The following is a 17,623-nucleotide window of genomic DNA, read 5'->3' as shown; positions in this document are numbered from 1 at the left end:
GGCAGTGTTTCATTCTCTTATACATAGCTTTGAGTTGGAATTGACTGGATGGCACCTTACAACAGCAACAACAATAGGCATAGAATGTAATCTCTCAGTATTTTGTTGGAGAGGGTATAATTTTTCTCTAAAAATAAATAATAGTGGTATGTCATACTTATAGCTTATCCATAATTTTGACATTCATTATTAAACAAGTAACTTTTTCTTGCCAAAGAAATGTTGGTGGACAAAAAAGGATGGCCATGAGTAAAATTTTAATAACTAATTTATCATCACTTTTTACTGGAATATATAATTTGGAATTTTTTTAGTGATTACTAGTAAATTTCACACAATTGCTATTTTTGATCTTTTGTGTAGATTCTCAAAAGAAAAATGGACTGTGAGGTCCATGGAGATAGATTTGTCTGCTTTGTTTAATGATGTATCAACAGTAGCCAGAAAAGTGCCCACCAGGTAGTAGGCATTCAATAACTATGGGACTGAGTAACTGAATAAATGAAAAAAAATTCTGAATATGGACATTTACAGGTAGAAACACAAGTATTTTTTATTAAATCGTGTTTACATATATGCAAATGAGGCTTTGAAGAAAAATAAAATCGAACTGACTGAAATCCTTCATTTTACCTACCAAAGGCTAAGAAGTGAACCAGAAGACCAATGGTCACTGCCACCACCATCAGTGATAACACAAGGAAAAGGGCAATCATCCATGGCTTCAAATCACTGCTTCGAGCGCCAAATCCTACTGCTCTGCAAAAAAGGAAATCTACTAGTTAGTCTCACATTGTAATGGTTACAGACTGTTTGTATCTCTTAGGATACACACAAGTTACTTTAGTCTACCTTTCCCAGCAAGAAGACATTTCTCTACAATTATGATCAAGATCATTTTTGCCTAATAGAAGATGTTAAAAAAGATTTGGATTTGGTAGTCCGTAATCTTGCTCCTGGTCTCTATTTGTACAGGCACTTGGTGGACTCTGACGTGGCCAGGCCTGATCCCTCTTAGCAGTGTGATTTGTCCAAAGTAGCACATATACTTTAAGGAGAACCTCTCCTCCGATTCTCCCACACCTCAGCATCTCTTTCATCTTTCTACCCTTTTAGAGTTTGCAAAGTGATTTTTAAATATATTGTCTCGTTTACTTTTTCTCTTTTATTGCTTGTTGGCTATTATGAAAATTTCAGACTCACAGAAAATTAGAAAGAATAGTATAACTGAACACCCATATATTCTTACATAGTTTTTACCAATTGTTAACATTTGCCATACTTGCTTATCTAGTTTTTTGCTGATACATTTTAATGTGAAAAGCATGACTTTTTGCCAAATCATTATGAATCACTTAACCACAATATCATTAACACTCTTCCCAATATTAACAATATTTCTCTAATATCTTCTAATACTCAGTCATCCTTCAAATTTCTTCAATTATCCCCATTGTATTTACTGCGGGTTTGTACAAACCAGGATATAATGAAGGACCATGCAGTATATTTGGTTACAGCTTTTAAATTTCTTGTAATCTAAAAGAATCTGCTTTCTTTTTATTCTTAAAGACAATGGCTTGTTGACAATATCAAACTAGTTGCTCTTTAGAATGACCCATCATCAGGATTTGTCTGAATGCTTACCTGTGGTTTCATTTAAATTGTTCTTCTGGCCCCTGCATTTCCTGTAAGCTGGGGTTTAGATCTAAAGTCTTGATTAGATTTTGGTTCAATTAATTTGGTAAGAATATTTCAAAAGTAATGCTGTGCACTTTATATTGTAGTACATCAGAGATAGTGGAAATTTCTACAATTCTGGAGAAATGAAGTAATAATTTTGGGTTTTTTCTAGTACCTTGTCATCAATAATAGTGCTAATCACATTATATCAAGTATTTGCTTGCATATATATTTGCCCACAGTTAACTGTGAGCTCCTCAGTGGGCTTGACTAGTCTAGTCTTGCTGCAACTTTTATCCTTGGAACAGGACCTAAAAAGGTGCTTGATACAAAGTAGGAATTTTATAAATCCGTGGAAGTCAGGCAGGTGTTATATCAACCTTACATATGGTATAACAGAGGCTGAGAGAGATACGGTAGCTGATTTGTTAGGAGTCAAGTAACTTAGAAAGACCCAGGTGTTCTAGTTCATTGTAGTGCCCCTTCCTTGCAACTTGCCACTCTGGTTGTTGTTGCTGTTGAGTGCTGTTGAGCAGGTTCTGACTCATAGCGACCCTATGTACAACAGAACAAAATATTGCCCAGTCCTGTGCCATCCTCACAATCGTTGCTATGCTTGAGCCCATTGTTGCAACCACTGTGTCAGCCCATCTCCTTGAGGGTCTTCCTCTTTTTTGCTGAGCCTCTACTTTATCAAGCATGATGTCCTCCAGGGACTGATCCCTCTTGATAACATGTCCAAAGTATGTGAGACATAGTCTTGCCATCCTTTCTTCTAAGGAATACTCTGGTTGTAATTCATCCAAGACAGATTTGTTCGTTTTCTGGAAGTCCATGGTATATTTAATATTCTTTGCCAACACCGTAATTCAAAGAAGTCAGTTCTGCTTTGGTCTTTCTTATTCATTGTCTAGCTTTTGCATGCAAATGAGGGGACTGAAAACTCTATGGCTTGGGTCAGGCACACTTTACTCCTCAAAGTCACATATTTGCTTTTCAGCACTTTACAGAGGTCTTTTGCAGCAGATTTGCCAGATGCAATGCATCTTTTAATTTCTTGACTGCTGCTTCCATGGGCGTTGATTGTGGAGCCAAGTAAAATGAAATCCTTGATAACTTCAGTGTTTTCTCCATTTATCATGATGTTGCTCATTCGTCCAGTTGTGAGGATTTTTGTTTTCTTTATATTGAAGTGCAATTCATACTGAAGGCTGTAGTCTTTGATCGTTATCAGTAAGGGCTTCAAGTCCTCTTCACTTCCTACAAGCAAGGTTGCCTCATCAGCTTATCAATGGTTGTGAATGAGCTTTCTTCCAATCCTGATACTGCATTTTTCTTCATATAGTCCAGCTACTCGGATTATTTGTTCAGCATACAGATTGAATAAGTATGGTGAAAGAATACAACCCTGATGCATACTGTCTTGATTATCTAATGCTGCTATAACAGAAATACCACTAGTGAATGGCTTTAACAAAGAGAAATTTGTTCTCTCAGACTAGTAGATTACATGTCCAAATTCAGGACATCAGCTCCAGGATTAGGCTTTGTCTCTCTCTGTTGGCTCTGAAGGGAGGTCTTTGTCACCAGACTTCCCCTGGACTAAAAGATTCTCTGCACAGGAACTCTGGGTCCAACTGACACGCTCTACTCCCAATGCTGCTTTCTTGGTGGTATGAGGTCCCCATGTCTTTCTGCTCGCTTCTCTCTTTTATATCTCAAAATAGATTGGCTTAAGACAGTATTTAATCTTGTAGATCTCATCAATGTAACTGCTGCTAATCCATCTCATTACATGATAGTGATAGGATTTACAACACATAGGGAAATCACATCAGATGGCAAAATGGTAGACAGCCACACAATACTGGGAATCATGGCCTAGCATAATGGATACACATATTTTTGAGGAACAAAATTCAATCCATGACACATACCTTTGCTGAATTTAAACCACGCAATATTACCTTGTTCTATTCAAACGACTGCCTCTTGGTCTATGTACAGGATCCTCATAAGCACAATTCTAGTGTTCTGGAATTCTCATTCTTTGAGTCTTATCCATAATTTGTCATGATCCACATGGTCAAATGCCTTTGCATACTCGATAAAACACAGGTAAACATTTTTCTGATATTCTTCGTTTTCAGCCAAGATCCATCTGACATCAGCAATGATAACCCTCATTCCATGTCCTCTTCTGAATTTCACTTGAACTTCTGGCAATTCCCTGTTGATATACTGCTGCAACCACTTTTTTTTTTTTTAATTTTTATTGTGCTTTAAGTGAAAATTTACAAATCAAGTCAGTCTCTCATACAAAAATATTTATATGCCTTGCTATATACTCCTAATTGCTCTCCCCCTAATAAAACAGCACACTCCTTCACTCTACTCTCTATTTTTGTGTCCATTTGGCCAGCTTCTGACCCCTCTACCCTCTCATCTCCCCTCCAGATAGGAGATGCGCACACGGTCTCATGTGTCTACTTGATCCAAGAAGCTCACTCTTCACCAGTATCATTTTCTATCCTATAAATAGTCCAGACCAATCCCTGTCTGAAGAGTTGGCTTTGGGAATGGTTGCTGTCTTGGGCTAACAGGAAGTCTAGGGACCATGACTTCTGGGGTCCTTCTAGTCTCAGTCAGGCCATTAACTCTGGTCTTTTTACGAGAACTTGAGATGTGCATCCTACTGCTCTCCTGCTCCCTCAGGGGTTCTCTGTTGTGTTCCCTGTCAGGGCAGTCATCAGTTGTAGCCGGGCACCATCTAGCTCTTCTGGTTTCAGACAGATGTAGTTTCTGGTTTATGTGGTCCTTTTTGTCTCTTGGATTCATAATTAACCTGTGTCTTTGGTGTTCTTCATTCTCCTTTGCTCCAGGTGAGTTGAGACCCATTGATGCATCTTAGATGGCAGCTTGCTAGCATTTAAGACCCGAAACGCCACTCTACAATGTGGGATGCGGAATGTTTTCTTAATAGATTTTATTATGCCAATTGACTTAGATATCCCCTGAAGTCATGGTCCCCAAACCCCTGCCCCTGCTACACTGGCCTTTGAAGCATTCAGTTTACTCAGGAAACTTCTTTGGTTTTAGTTTAGTCCAGTTGTGCTGACCTCGCCTATATTGTGTTGTCTTTCCCTTCACCTAAAATAATTCTTATCTACTATCTAATTAGTGAAAACCCCTCTCCCTCCCTCCCCCCTCTCATAACCATCAAAGAGTATTTTCTTCTCTGTTTAAACTGTTTCTCCAGTTCTTGTAATAGTGGTCTTATACAATATTTGTCCTTTTGCAACTAACTGATTTCATTCAGCATAATGCCTTCCAGATTCCCCCATGTTATGAAATGTTTCACGGATTCATCATTGTTCTTTATTGATGCTTAGTATTCCACTGTGGGAATATACCATAATTTATTTATCCATTCATCCATTGATGGGCACCTTGGTTGCTTCTATTTTTTTGCTACTGTAAACAGTGCTGCAATGAACATGGGTGTGCATATATCTGTTCGTGTAAAGGCTCTTATTTCTGTAGGATATATTCCAAGGAGTGGGATTGCTGGATCATACGGTAATTCTATTTCTAGTGTTTTTAAGGAAGCGCCAAGTCAATTTCCAAGGTGGTTGTACCATTTTACATTTGCACCAGCAGTGTAGAAGTGTTCCATTCTCTCCACATCCTCTCCAGCATTTATTATTTTGTGTTTTTTGGGTTAATGCCAGCCTTGTTGGAGTGAGATGGAATCTCATCGTAGTTTTGATTTGCATTTCTCCAATGGCTAACGATCGTGAGCATTTCCTCATGTATCTGTTAGCTACCTGAATGTCTTCTATAGTGAAGTGCCTGTTCATATCCTTTGCCGATTTTTTAATTGGGTTATTTGTCATTTTGTTGTGGAGTTTTTAGAGTATCATGTAGGTTTTGGAGATCAGATGGTGATTGGAAATGCCATAGCTAAAAACTTTTTCCCACTCTGTAGGTAATCTTTTTACTCTTTTGGTGAAGTCAGTGGATGAGCATAGGTGTATGATTTGTAGGAGCTCCCAGTTATCTGGTTTCCCTTCTTCATTGTAATGTTTTGTATACTGTTTATGCCATGTATTAGGGCTCCTTGTGTTGTCCCTATTCTTTCTTCCATGATCTTTTTTTAATTTTAGATTTTGTGTTTCGGACTTTGGTCCATTTTGAGTTAGTTTTTGTGCATGGTGTGAGGTATGGATCTTGTTTCATTTTTTTGCAGATGGATATCCAGTTATGCCAGCATCATTTGTTAAAAAGAGTGCCTTTTCCCATTTAACTGACTTTGGGACTTTGTCAAATATCACCTGCTTATATGTGGATGGATTTATGTCTGGATTCTCAATTGTATTCCATTGGTCTATGTGTCTGTTGTTGTACCAGTACCAGGCTGTTTGGACTACCGTGGCAGTATAAAAACCAAAAACCAAACCCGCTGCCGTCAAGTCGATTCCGACTCATAGAGACCCTATAGGATGGAGTAGAACTGCCCCATAGAGTTTCCAAGGAGCGCCTGGCAGATTCGAACTGCCAGCGTTTTGGTTAGCAGCCATAGCACTTAACCACTGCGTCACCAAGTGGCAGTATAGTAGGTTCTAAAATCAGGTAGAGTGAGGCCTCCCACTTTGTTCTTCTTTTTCAGTAATGCTTTACTTATCCGGGTCCTCTTTCCCTCCCATATGAAGTTGGTGATTTGTTTCTCCATCTCATTACAAAATGTCTTTGGAATTCAGATTGCAATTGTGTTGTATCTATAGATCGCTTTTAATAGAATAGACATTTTTAAAATGTTAAGTCTTCCTATCCATGAGCAAGGTATATTTTTCCACTTATGTAGGTCTCTTTTAGTTTCTTGCAGTAGTGTCTTGTAGTTTTCTTCTGTATAGGTCTTTTACATCGCTGGTAAGATTTATTCCTAAGTATTTTATCTTCTTGGGGGCTACTGTAAATGGCATTGATTTGGTGATTTCCTCTTCGATGTTCTTTTTGTTGGTGTAGAGGAATCCAACTCATTTTTGTATGTTTATCTTGTATCCTGATACTCAGCTGAATTTTTCTATTAGTTTCAGTAGTTTTCTGGAGGATTCCTTAGGGTTTTCTGTGTATAAGATCATGTCATCTGCAAATAGAGATACTTTTCCTTCTTCCTTGCCAGTCTGGATGCCCTTTATTTCTTTATCTAGCCTAATTGCTCTGGCTAGGACTTCCAGCACAATGCTGAATAAGTGTGGTGATAAAGGGCATCCTCGTCTGGTTCCCGATGTCAATGGGAATGTTTTCAGGCTCTCTCCATTTAGGGTGATATTGGCTGTTGGCTTTGTATAAATGCCCTTTATTATGTTGAGGAATTTTCTTTCTATTCCTATTTTGCTGAGAGCTTTTATCATGTTGGACTTTGTCAAATGCCTTTTCTGCATCAATTGATAAGATCATGTGATTCTTGCCTTTTGTTTTATTTATATGATGGATGACATTAATTGTTTTTCTAATGTTGAACCATCCCTGCATACCTGGTATGAATCCCACTTGGTCACGGTGGATTATTTTTTTGATATGTTGTTGAATTCTGTTGGCTAGAAGTTTGTTGAGGATTTTTGCATCTAAGTTCATGAGGGATACAGGTCTGTAATTTTCTTTTTTTGTGGAGTATTTACCTGGCTTTGGTATCAGGAATATGGAGGCTTCATAGAATGAGTTTGGGAGTACTCCTTCCTTTTCTGTGCTCTGAAATACCTTTATTAGTAGTGGCGTTAACCTTTCTCTGAAAGTTTTGTAGAGCTTTCCAGTGAAACCTTCTGGGCCAGGGCTTTCTTTTTTTTGAGGGGGGGAGAGTTTTTTGACTACCTTTTCAATATCTTCTTTTGTTATGGGGCTGTTTAGTTGTTCTACCTCTGTTTGTGTTAGTTTAGGTAGGTAGGGTGCTTCTAGGAATTCATCCATTTCTCCTGGGTTTTCAAATTTCTTAGAGTACAACTTTTTGTAGTAACCTGATATGACTGTTTTTATTTCAGTTGGGTCTGTTGTAACATCACTCATCTCATTTCTTATTCGGGTTATTTGTTTCCTCACTTGTTTTTCTTTTGTCAGTTTGGCTAATGGTTTATGAGCTTTGTTAATTTTTTTCAAAGAACCAGCTTTTGGTCTTGTTGACTCTTTCAATTTTTTTTTTCTGCTTTCTATTTCATTTAATTCTGCTCTAATTTTTATTATTTGCTTTCTTCTGGTGTCTGAGGGTTTCTTTTGTTGCTCTCTTTCTATTTGTTCAAGTTGTAGGGATAGTTCTTTGCTTTTGGCCCTTTCTTCTTTTTGGATGTGTGTGTTTATTGATGTAAATTAACCTCTGAGCACTGCTTTCACTGTGTCCCAAAGGTTCTGATAGGAAGTGTTTTCATTCTCACCGAATTCTATGAATTTCTTTATTCCATTCTAATGTCTTCTATGACCCAGTCATTTTTAAGTGGGGTATTTTTCAATTTCCAAGTGTTTGATTTCTTTTCCCTGCTTTTTCTGTTATTGATTTCTACTTTCATGGCCTTATGGTCAGAAAAGATGCTTTGTAATATTTTGATGTTTTGGGTTCTGCTGAGGCTTGCTTTATGTCCTAATATGTGGTCTGTTCTAGAGAATGTTCTATGTGTGTTGGAAAAGAAAGTATACTTGGCTGCTGTTTGGTGGACTGTTCTGTTTATGTCTATGAGGTAAAGTTGGTTGATTGTGGCCTTTAGATCTTCTGTGTCTTTACTGAGCTTCTTTCCGGATGCCCTGTCCTTCACTGAAAGTGGTATGTTGAAGTCTCCTGCTATAGTTGTGGAGCTGTCTATCTCACTTTTCAATGCTGTTGGAGTTTGTTTTATGTATCTTGCAGCCCTGTCATTGGATGCATAAATATTTAATATGGTTATATCTTCCTGGTAAATTGTCCCTTTAATCATTATGCTAGTGTCCTTCTTTATCCTTTGTGGTGGATTTAAGTTTAAAGTCTATTTTGTTGGAAATTAATACTGCCACTCCTGCTCTTTTTTGACTGTTGTTTGCTCAATATATTTTTTTCCATCCTTTGAGTTTTAGTTTGTTTGTGTCTCTATGTCTAACGTATGTCTCTTGTTGGCAGCATATAGATGGATTGTGTTTTTTAATCCATTCTGCCACTCTCTGTCTCTTTATTGGTGCATTTAGTCCATTTATATTCAGCATAAGTATAGATAGGTATGGCACTGGGACTGGGTATGAGTTTAGTGGTATCATTTTGATGTCTTTTTTGTGTGTTGTTGACAGTTTCTTTTCCCTACTGAATTTTTTGTGCTGGGTAGTTTATCTTTATATATTGTCTTTTCCTCGTATGCATTGTTGTTGATTTAGTTTCTGCTTATTCTCTCATTTTTTCTTGTATTTTATTTTGATAAATAGGACAGTTAGTCTCCTTTGTGGTTACCTGAATATTTACTCCTATTTTTCTAAGTTTAAACCTAACTTTTTTTCTTTGTATTGCCTTGTCTTCGTCTCCATATGAAAGATCTAGGACTACATTTCTTAGTTCCTTTTTATTGTTTTAATGTTGTCTTCTTTTACATAATGACATTGGTGTTTCCCTGTTGTGAGCATTTTATTATCTTGATTTATTTTTGTGATTTCCCTGTCTCGGTTGACATCTGATTGTTCTGTCCAGTGTTCTAGTCTAGGGTTGATACCTGATATTATTGATCTTCTAACCAAAGAACTCCCTTTAGTATTTCTTGTAGTTTTGGTTTGGTCTTTATGAATTCCCTAAACTTCTGGTTATCTGGAAATGTCCTAATTTCACCTTTATATTTGAGAGACAGTTTTTCTGGATATATATTTCACGGCTGGCAATTTTTTTGCTTCAATGCTTTGTATAAGTCATCTCATTGTCTTCTTCCCTACATGGTTTCTGCCGAGTAGTTCGAGCTTATTCTTATTGACCCTTCTTTGTTGGTGACTTCTTGTTTATCCAGAGCTGCTTTTAAAATTCTCTCTTTAGAGGCGGGACCAAGATAGCTGACAAGGAAGAAGCTTCCACTGAACTCACTTGCAACAAAGACTCAAAAAAAAAAAAAAAACAAATGAATGGATTACATACATGAAAATCTACAAACCCTGACCATCAAACACAGAACTAAAGAGTTGACCTAGTGACAGGGGAGTGAGAAGCCGCATGCTGAACCAGTGTCCAGTTTTGGAGCCTTGCGTGCCACACCCCAGTCCTGAGTCCTTGTGGTTCCTTGGAGCCAGAGTGGTGGGGATGATCGTGGCTTCCTGAGACAAGGTAAACACAGGACACAGCCCTAACCCACTGGGGCAATCTTGGGAGGGACCTAGCCAGTGGACACCAGCTACATACCCACATGCCTGACAGCGGAACGAGAAACTGTGGAGAAGCAACAACTTGTTTCAGAGCCTGGAGCACAGCGTCCCAGCCAGGAGACCTCGGAGCTGGGCTTTGGACTAAGCGCGGCACAACTAATAGTGGCTTCCTGAGACAGGGCAAGCACCGGATGCAGCCCTAACCCCCTGGGGGCAAACTCGGCAGGAACCCAGCCAGTGCACGCAGGCTGCATACCAATGCAGCTGACAGGGGAATGAGAAACCAAGAGGAAGCAGCAACTGGTTTCAGAGCCTGGAGCACAGCATCCCAGCAAGGAGACCTCGGAGCTGGGCTTTGAACTAAGTGTGGTATGGCTGATAGTGGCTTCCCATGATTGGGCAAGCACACAACACAGCCCTAACCCCCTGGGGCAACCTTGGCAGGGACCCAGCCAACGCACAGAGGCTACACACAACTCTGGAATCTCAGAGAAAATGGTCTTCACCAAATAAGATAAGTAATTTTGTCCATCTTACTGCACTACTCTCTCCTGTCTTTCTGATCCCTCCCTTCCCTGCCCCAGCTGGCTTCATTAACATTTGGATTCCCTGGGCCAGTGAGTGAAATGCCCGGAGGGTTTTTTTCTTTTTTCTAATCCATTCTTCTGGTCTGGGAAAAACAGCAATTAACAGTCAGGGGAAAAATCCTTTCCTGACTTCCCTAAGCTGGAATAAAAATACAGAACCAGCTGCATCCAGGCATAAGAGATCAAGTCTTTGGCTTTCACCCCTACAGGGACCAGGTGGCTATTATAGTGCAAAGGCAATTCTGATAGAGATCTGACTATAACTGTTTTAGCTGATCAGTGGAAAGGTACGTTTTGGAGGTCTGATACCTCTCAACCTATTAAACAGAGCCCTCTTTGATCCACAGCAAGGAACTGAGGGCTGAGGCTCCATCCACACCACCTAGCCACCTGCAAAAGGAGTCTCAGGATAGAAGCACATACCAATATTTAGAGGTACAAGCATTGGGTGCCTAAGGTACAGCTCCAGAGCCCACCCACCAGAGGGCTGTAGAGAATAGAGACACTCTTACCTCACTGGCACTTGGGGAAAGGCTGTCAGCATCCTGCCCTCTTCAGAGTGTGTCCCCCTGCCACTACTAGAAACTGGTACATACAACCATCATCACTACTTCTCTAAGATAATAAGTGAGAGCCTACACTACACAGTAGGTGACCCACTATCAGGACACCTGAACTGGTTCTATTCAAGAATAGTGAATGGACTCATAGGCCCGGATACCTAGTAACAGCTTGAACCAGCTGGTAACAGGACTTAAGTGATTCAGAGGCTACAAAAATCAAGTTAGTGCATTCTACTAGCCCATCTGGGTGTATTGAAACAAACAAAAAAACAAGAAGATAAGACTCAGTGAGCAAATATAAAATAAATCATTACAATATTTTATAGATGGCTTGGAGACAGAAGTTGATATCAAATCACGTAAAGAAGCAGAACATGATTGCTTCTACAAACCCCCAAATCAGAAAATCAAAATCTTTGCCAGATGAAGATGCATTCCTGGGATTGCCAGATGTAGAACATAAAAAACTAATATACAGAATGCTTCAAGACATCAGGGATGGCCTCAGAAATGAAATGTGGCAATCTACAGAAAAAGCCATGGAACACACAGATAAAGCAGTTGAAGAAATCAAAAAGACTATTCAAGAACATAGTGAAAAATTTAATAAGATGCAAGAATCCATAGAGAGACAGCTTTTAGAAATTCAAAAGATTAACAATAAAATTACAGAACTAGACAACTCAATAGGAAGTCAGAGGAGCAGAATCAAGGAATTGGAATGCAGAATTGGGGAGATGGAGGATAATGCAATTGGCACCAATATATTTGAAGAAAAATCAGATAAAAGAATTAAAAAAAATGAAGAAATCCTAAGAAGCATGTGGGAATCTATCAAGAAGAATAACTTGTGAGTGACGAGAGTTCCAGAACAGGGAGGGATAAGAGAAAATACAGAGAGCATAGTTGAAGATCTGTTGGCAGAAAACTTCCCTGGCATTGTGAAAGATGAAAGGATATCTATCCAAGATGCTCACTGAACCTCATGGAGGATAGATCTCAGAAGAAAATCAGTAAGACATATTATCATCAAACTTGCCAAAACCAAAGATAAAGAGAAAATTTTAAAAGCAGACAGGGATGAAAAAAAAGTCACATACAAAGGAGAAACAATAAGAATAAGTTTGGACAACTTGGCAGAAACTATGCAGGCAAGAAGGCAATGGGATGACATACATAGAGCACTGAAGGAGAAAAACTGTCAGCCAAGAATCGTATATCCGGCAAAACTCTCCCTTAAATATGAAGGTGAAATTAAGACATTTACAGATGAACACAAGCTTAGAGAATTTGCAAAAACCAAACCAAAGCTACAAGAATTACTAAAGGAAATTCTTTGGTGAGAAAATCAATAATATGAGATACCAGCACAACACAATGTCACACAACAGAACATCCTGATATCAACTCAGATAGAGAAATCACAAAAACAAAATAAGATTAATTAAAAAAAATGCTCAAAACAGGGAATCATTGATGTCATTATGTAAAAGATTACAATAACCAAAAAAGAGGGACGAAATACACTAGGCATGGATATCCCATATGGAGAGGAAACCAAGGTGATATAAGGTGATACAAGTTAGGTTTTTACTTAGAAAAACAGGGGTAAATATTAAGGTAACCACAAAGAGGTAACAATTCCATACTTCAAAATAAAAACCAAGAATATCATAATGACTCAGCAAAAATAAATTCAACTACTATGAAAATGAGGAACACACAATTTACAAAGAAAAACTCAGTACAAAAAACTAAGTGGAAAAACAAAAAGGTCAACAACACACAAAAAAGGGCATCAAAACGACAGCACTAGATGCATACTTATCTATAATTACACTAAATGTAAATGGACTAAATGGACCAATAAAGTTGTACTCTAACAAATTTGAAAACTCAGGAGAAAAGGATGAATTCCTAGAAACACACTACCTACCTAAACTAACACAAACAGAGGTAGAACAACTAAACAGCCCCATAACAAAAGAAGACATTGAAAAGGTAGTCAACCCCCCCCCCCCAAAAAAAAAGCCCTGGCCCAGACGGCTTCACTGGAGAGCTCTACAAAACTTTCAGAGAAGAGTTAACATCACTACTAATAAAGGTATTTCAGAGCATAGAAAAGGACGTTGTACTCCCAAACTCATTCTATGAAGCTGGCATGTTCCTGATACCAAAGCCGGGTAAATACTCCACAAAAAAGAAAATTACAGACCTATATCCCTCATGAACATAGATGCAAAAATCCTCAACAAACTTCTAGCCAACAGAATTCAACAACATATCAAAAAAATAATCCACCATGACCAAGTGGGATTCATACCAGGTATGCAGGGATGGTTCAACATTAGAAAAACAATTGATGTAATCCACCAAGAAAATAAAAGAACCACATCATTTTATCAATGATGCAGAAAAGGCATTTGACAAAGTCCAACATGATAAAAGCTCTCAGCAAAATAGGAATAGAAGGAAAATTCCTCAACATAATAAAGGGCATTTATACAAAGCCAACAGCCAATATCACCCTAAGTGGAGAGATTCTGAAAGCATTTTCCTTGAGAACGAGAACCAGACAAGGATGTCCCTTATCACCACTCTTATTCAACATTGTGCTGGAGGTCCTAGCCAGAGCAATTAGGCCAGATAAAGAAATAAAGGGCATCCAGATTGGTAAGGAAGAAGTAAAAGTCTCTGTGTTTGCAGATGATATGACCTTATGCACAGAAAACCCTAAAGAATCCTCAGAAAAACTACTGAAACTAATAGAAGAGTTTGGCAGAGTTTCGCGTTACAAGAAAAACTTACAAAAATCAGTTGGATTCCTCTATACCAACAAAAAGAACATCAAAGAGGAAATCATCAAATCAATACCATTCACAGTAGCCCCCAAGAAGATACACCTAGGAATAAATCTAACCAGAGTCATCAAAGACCTATACAAAGAAAACTATAAGATACTACTGCAAGAAACCAAAAGGGACCTGCATAAGTAGAAAAACTTACCTTGCTCATGGATAGGAATACTTAACCTTGTAAAAATGTCTATTCTACCAAAAGCCATCTATATATACAGTGCAGTTCTGATTCAAATTCCAACGAAATTTTTTAATGAGATGGAGAAGCAAATCACCAACTTCATAAGGAAGGGAAAGAAGCACCAGATAAGTAAAGCATCACTGAAAAAGAAGAACACAGTGGGAGGCCTCACTCTACCTGATTTCAGAACCTATTATACTGCCACAGTAGTCAAAATAGCGTGGCACTGGTACAACAACAGACACATAGACCGATGGAACAGAATTGAGAATCCAGATATAAATCCATCCACATATGAGCAGTTGATATTTGACAAAATCCCCAAATCAGTTAAATGGGGAAAAGACAGTCTTTTTAACAAATGGTGCTGGCATAACTGGATATCCATCTGCAAAAAAATGAAACAAGACTCATACCTCACACCATGCACAAAAACTAACCCTAAATGCATCAAAGACCTAAACATAAAGTCTAAAATGATAAAGATCATGGAAGAAAAAATAGGGAAGATGTTAAGAGCCCTAATTCACGCATAAGTAGCATACAAAACATTACTAAAAATGCTGAAGAGAAACCAGATAATTGGGAGCTTCTAAAAATCAAACACCTATGCTCATCTAAAGACTTCACCGAAAGAGTAAAAAGACCACCTACAGACTGGGAAAAAGTTTTCAGCTATGACATCTGTGACCAGCGCCTGATCTCTAAAATCTACATGATTCTGCTAAAACTCAACCACAAAAAGACAAACAACCCAATTAAAAATGGGCAAACGATAAGAAAAAGCACTTCACTAAAGAAGACATTGAGGTGGCTAAGATACATGAGGAAATGCTCTTTATCATTAGGCATTACAGAAATGCAAATCAAAACTACAATGAGATTCCATCTCACTCCAACGAGGCTGGCATTAATTCAAAAAACACAAAATAATAAATGTTGGAGAGGCTGTGGACAGATTGGAACACTTCTACACTGCTGGTTGGAATGTCAAATGGTACAACCACTTTGGAAATCAATTTGGCACTTCCTTAAAAAGCTAGAAATAGAACTACCATACGATCCAGTAGTCCCACTCCTTAGAGTATATCCTAGAGAAATAAGAGCCTTTACATGAACAGATATATGCACATCCATGTTTATTGCAGCACTGTTTACAATAGCAAAAACATGGAAGCAACCAAGGTGCTCATCAATGGATAAATGGATAAATAAATTATGGTATATCACACGATGGAATACTATGCATCGATAAAGAACAGTGATGAATCTGTGAAACATTTCATAACATGGAGGAACCTGGAAAGCATTATGCTGAGTGAAATTAGTTGCAAAAGGACAAATATTGTATAAGACCACTATTATAAGAATTTGAGAATTAGTTTAAACCAAGGAGGTGGGAGGGAGGGTGGGAGAGGTTTATTTACTAATTATATAGTAGATAAAAACTACTTTAGGTGAAGGGAAAGACAACACTCAATACAGGCGAAGTCAGCACAACTGGACTAAACCAAAAGCAGTTTCCAGAATAAACTGAATGCTTTGAAAGCCAGAGTAGTAGGGGCGGGGATTTTGGGGACCATGGTTTCAGAGGACATCTAATTCAATTGGCATAATAAAAAATTTTAAAAGAACATTCTGCATCCCACTTTGAAGAGTGGCATCTGGGATCTTCAATGCTAGCAAGCAGCCATCTAAGATGCACGAGTGAGTCTCAACCCACCTGGGTCAAAGGTGAATGAAGAACACCAAGGACACAAGGCAATTATGTGCCCAAGAGACAGAAAGGGCCATATGAACCACAGACTACATCATCCTGAGACCAGAAGAACTAGATGGTGCCCGACCACAGCCGATGACTGCCCTGACAAGGAACACAACAGAGAATCCCTGAGGGAGCAGGAAAGCAGTGGGATGCAGACCCCAAATTCTCATAAAAAGGCCAGACTTAATGGTCTGACTGAGACTAGAAGGACCCCAGTGGTCATGGCCCCCAGACCTTCTCTTGGCCCAGGACAGGAACCATTCCTGAAGCCAACTGCTCAGACGTGGATTGAACTGAACAATGGGTTTGACAGGGGTGCTTGTAAGGAATGAGCTACTTGGATCAGGTGGACACTTGAGACTATGTTGGCATCTTCTGCCTGGAGGGAAGATGAGAAGGTAGTGGGGGTTGAAGCTGACAGAATGGACATGAAAATGAGAGTGGAGGGAGGGAGCGGGTTGTCTCATTAGGGAAAGAGTAATTAGGAATATGTAGCAAGGTGTATGTAAGTTTTTGTGTGAGAAACTGACTTGATTTGTATACTTTCACTTAAAGCACAATAAAATTTATATAAAAAAAAAGATTAAAAAAAAAAGCCAAATCCATTGCCATCAAGTTGGTTCCAACTCATAGCAACCAGCAGCAGCACTCCAAATGGCTCCAACATTGGTGTCCCATACATAAAAAAAATCCATCCATCCATATATATATATATATATATATATATATATATATATATATGGAACCCTGGTAGTGTAGTGGTTAAGAGTTAGGCTACTAACCAAAAGCTTGGCAGTTCAAATTCACCAGGCACTCCTTGGAAACTCTATGGGGCAGTTCTACTGTATGGTATAGGGTTGCTATGATTTGAAATAGGCTCAACAGCAACAGGTTTTTTTGTTTTTTGTTTTTAAATTTTATTGTTGGTATTATTAACTTCATGGCCCTTTAGCAAGATGTAAAAAAGATTTCAATAAAACTGGAACATAGATAAAAAAAAATTCTTTATCTTTGATTTTGGCAAGGTTGATGATAATATGTCTTGGTGACTTTCTTTTACAATCTACCGTATGTGGATTTCGATGAGCATCTTGGATAGATATCTTCTCATCTTTCACGATGACATGAAAGTTTTTTGCCAACAGATCTTCAACAATTCTCACTGTATTTTCTGTTGTCCCTCTCTGTTCTCGTACTCCAATCACTCATACTTTCTTTCTCTTGATAGAGTCCCACATGATTCTTAAGATTTCTTCATTTTTTAAAATTCTTTTATCTGGTTTTTCTTCAAATATATTGATGCCAAGTGCTTTATCTTCAAGCTCACCAATTCTGCCTTCCACTTGCTCAATTCTGCTCCTCCAATTTTCTATTGAGTTGTCTAATTCTTTAATTTCATTGTTAATCTTCTGAATTTCTGATTGTTGTCTCTCTTGGATTCTTGCAGCTTATTAAATTTTTCATCATGTTCTTGAATAACCTTTTTAATTTCTTCAACTACTTTATCTGTGTGTTCCTTGGCTCATTCTGTGTATTGCCTGATCTCCTTCCTAATTTTGTTCCTGATGTCTTGAAGAGTTCTGTATATTAATCTTTTGAATTCTTCTTCCGGTAATCCCAGGAAAGCACCTTCATCC

The 17,623-nt window shown here is 38.3% G+C and overlaps 1 protein-coding gene across 1 annotated transcript in view; it reads right to left on the bottom strand.

Annotated features, from left to right (window-relative positions):
- TMPRSS11A (transmembrane serine protease 11A) overlaps nt 1-869 on the bottom strand; it is a 56,213-nt gene extending 55,344 nt beyond the window's left edge. The window contains exon 1 of the mRNA XM_064285751.1: nt 638-869. Coding sequence (XP_064141821.1) covers nt 638-716 — 79 coding nt within the window. The 5' untranslated portion in view covers nt 717-869. The remainder of the gene's footprint in view (nt 1-637) is intronic.
- Nucleotides 870-17,623: the final 16,754 nt, after the last annotated feature.

This window comes from Loxodonta africana, chromosome 5 (assembly GCF_030014295.1).
Source record: "Loxodonta africana isolate mLoxAfr1 chromosome 5, mLoxAfr1.hap2, whole genome shotgun sequence".
Taxonomy (NCBI): Eukaryota; Metazoa; Chordata; class Mammalia; order Proboscidea; family Elephantidae; genus Loxodonta; species Loxodonta africana.
This window is presented reverse-complemented; position numbering and strand designations above follow the sequence as displayed.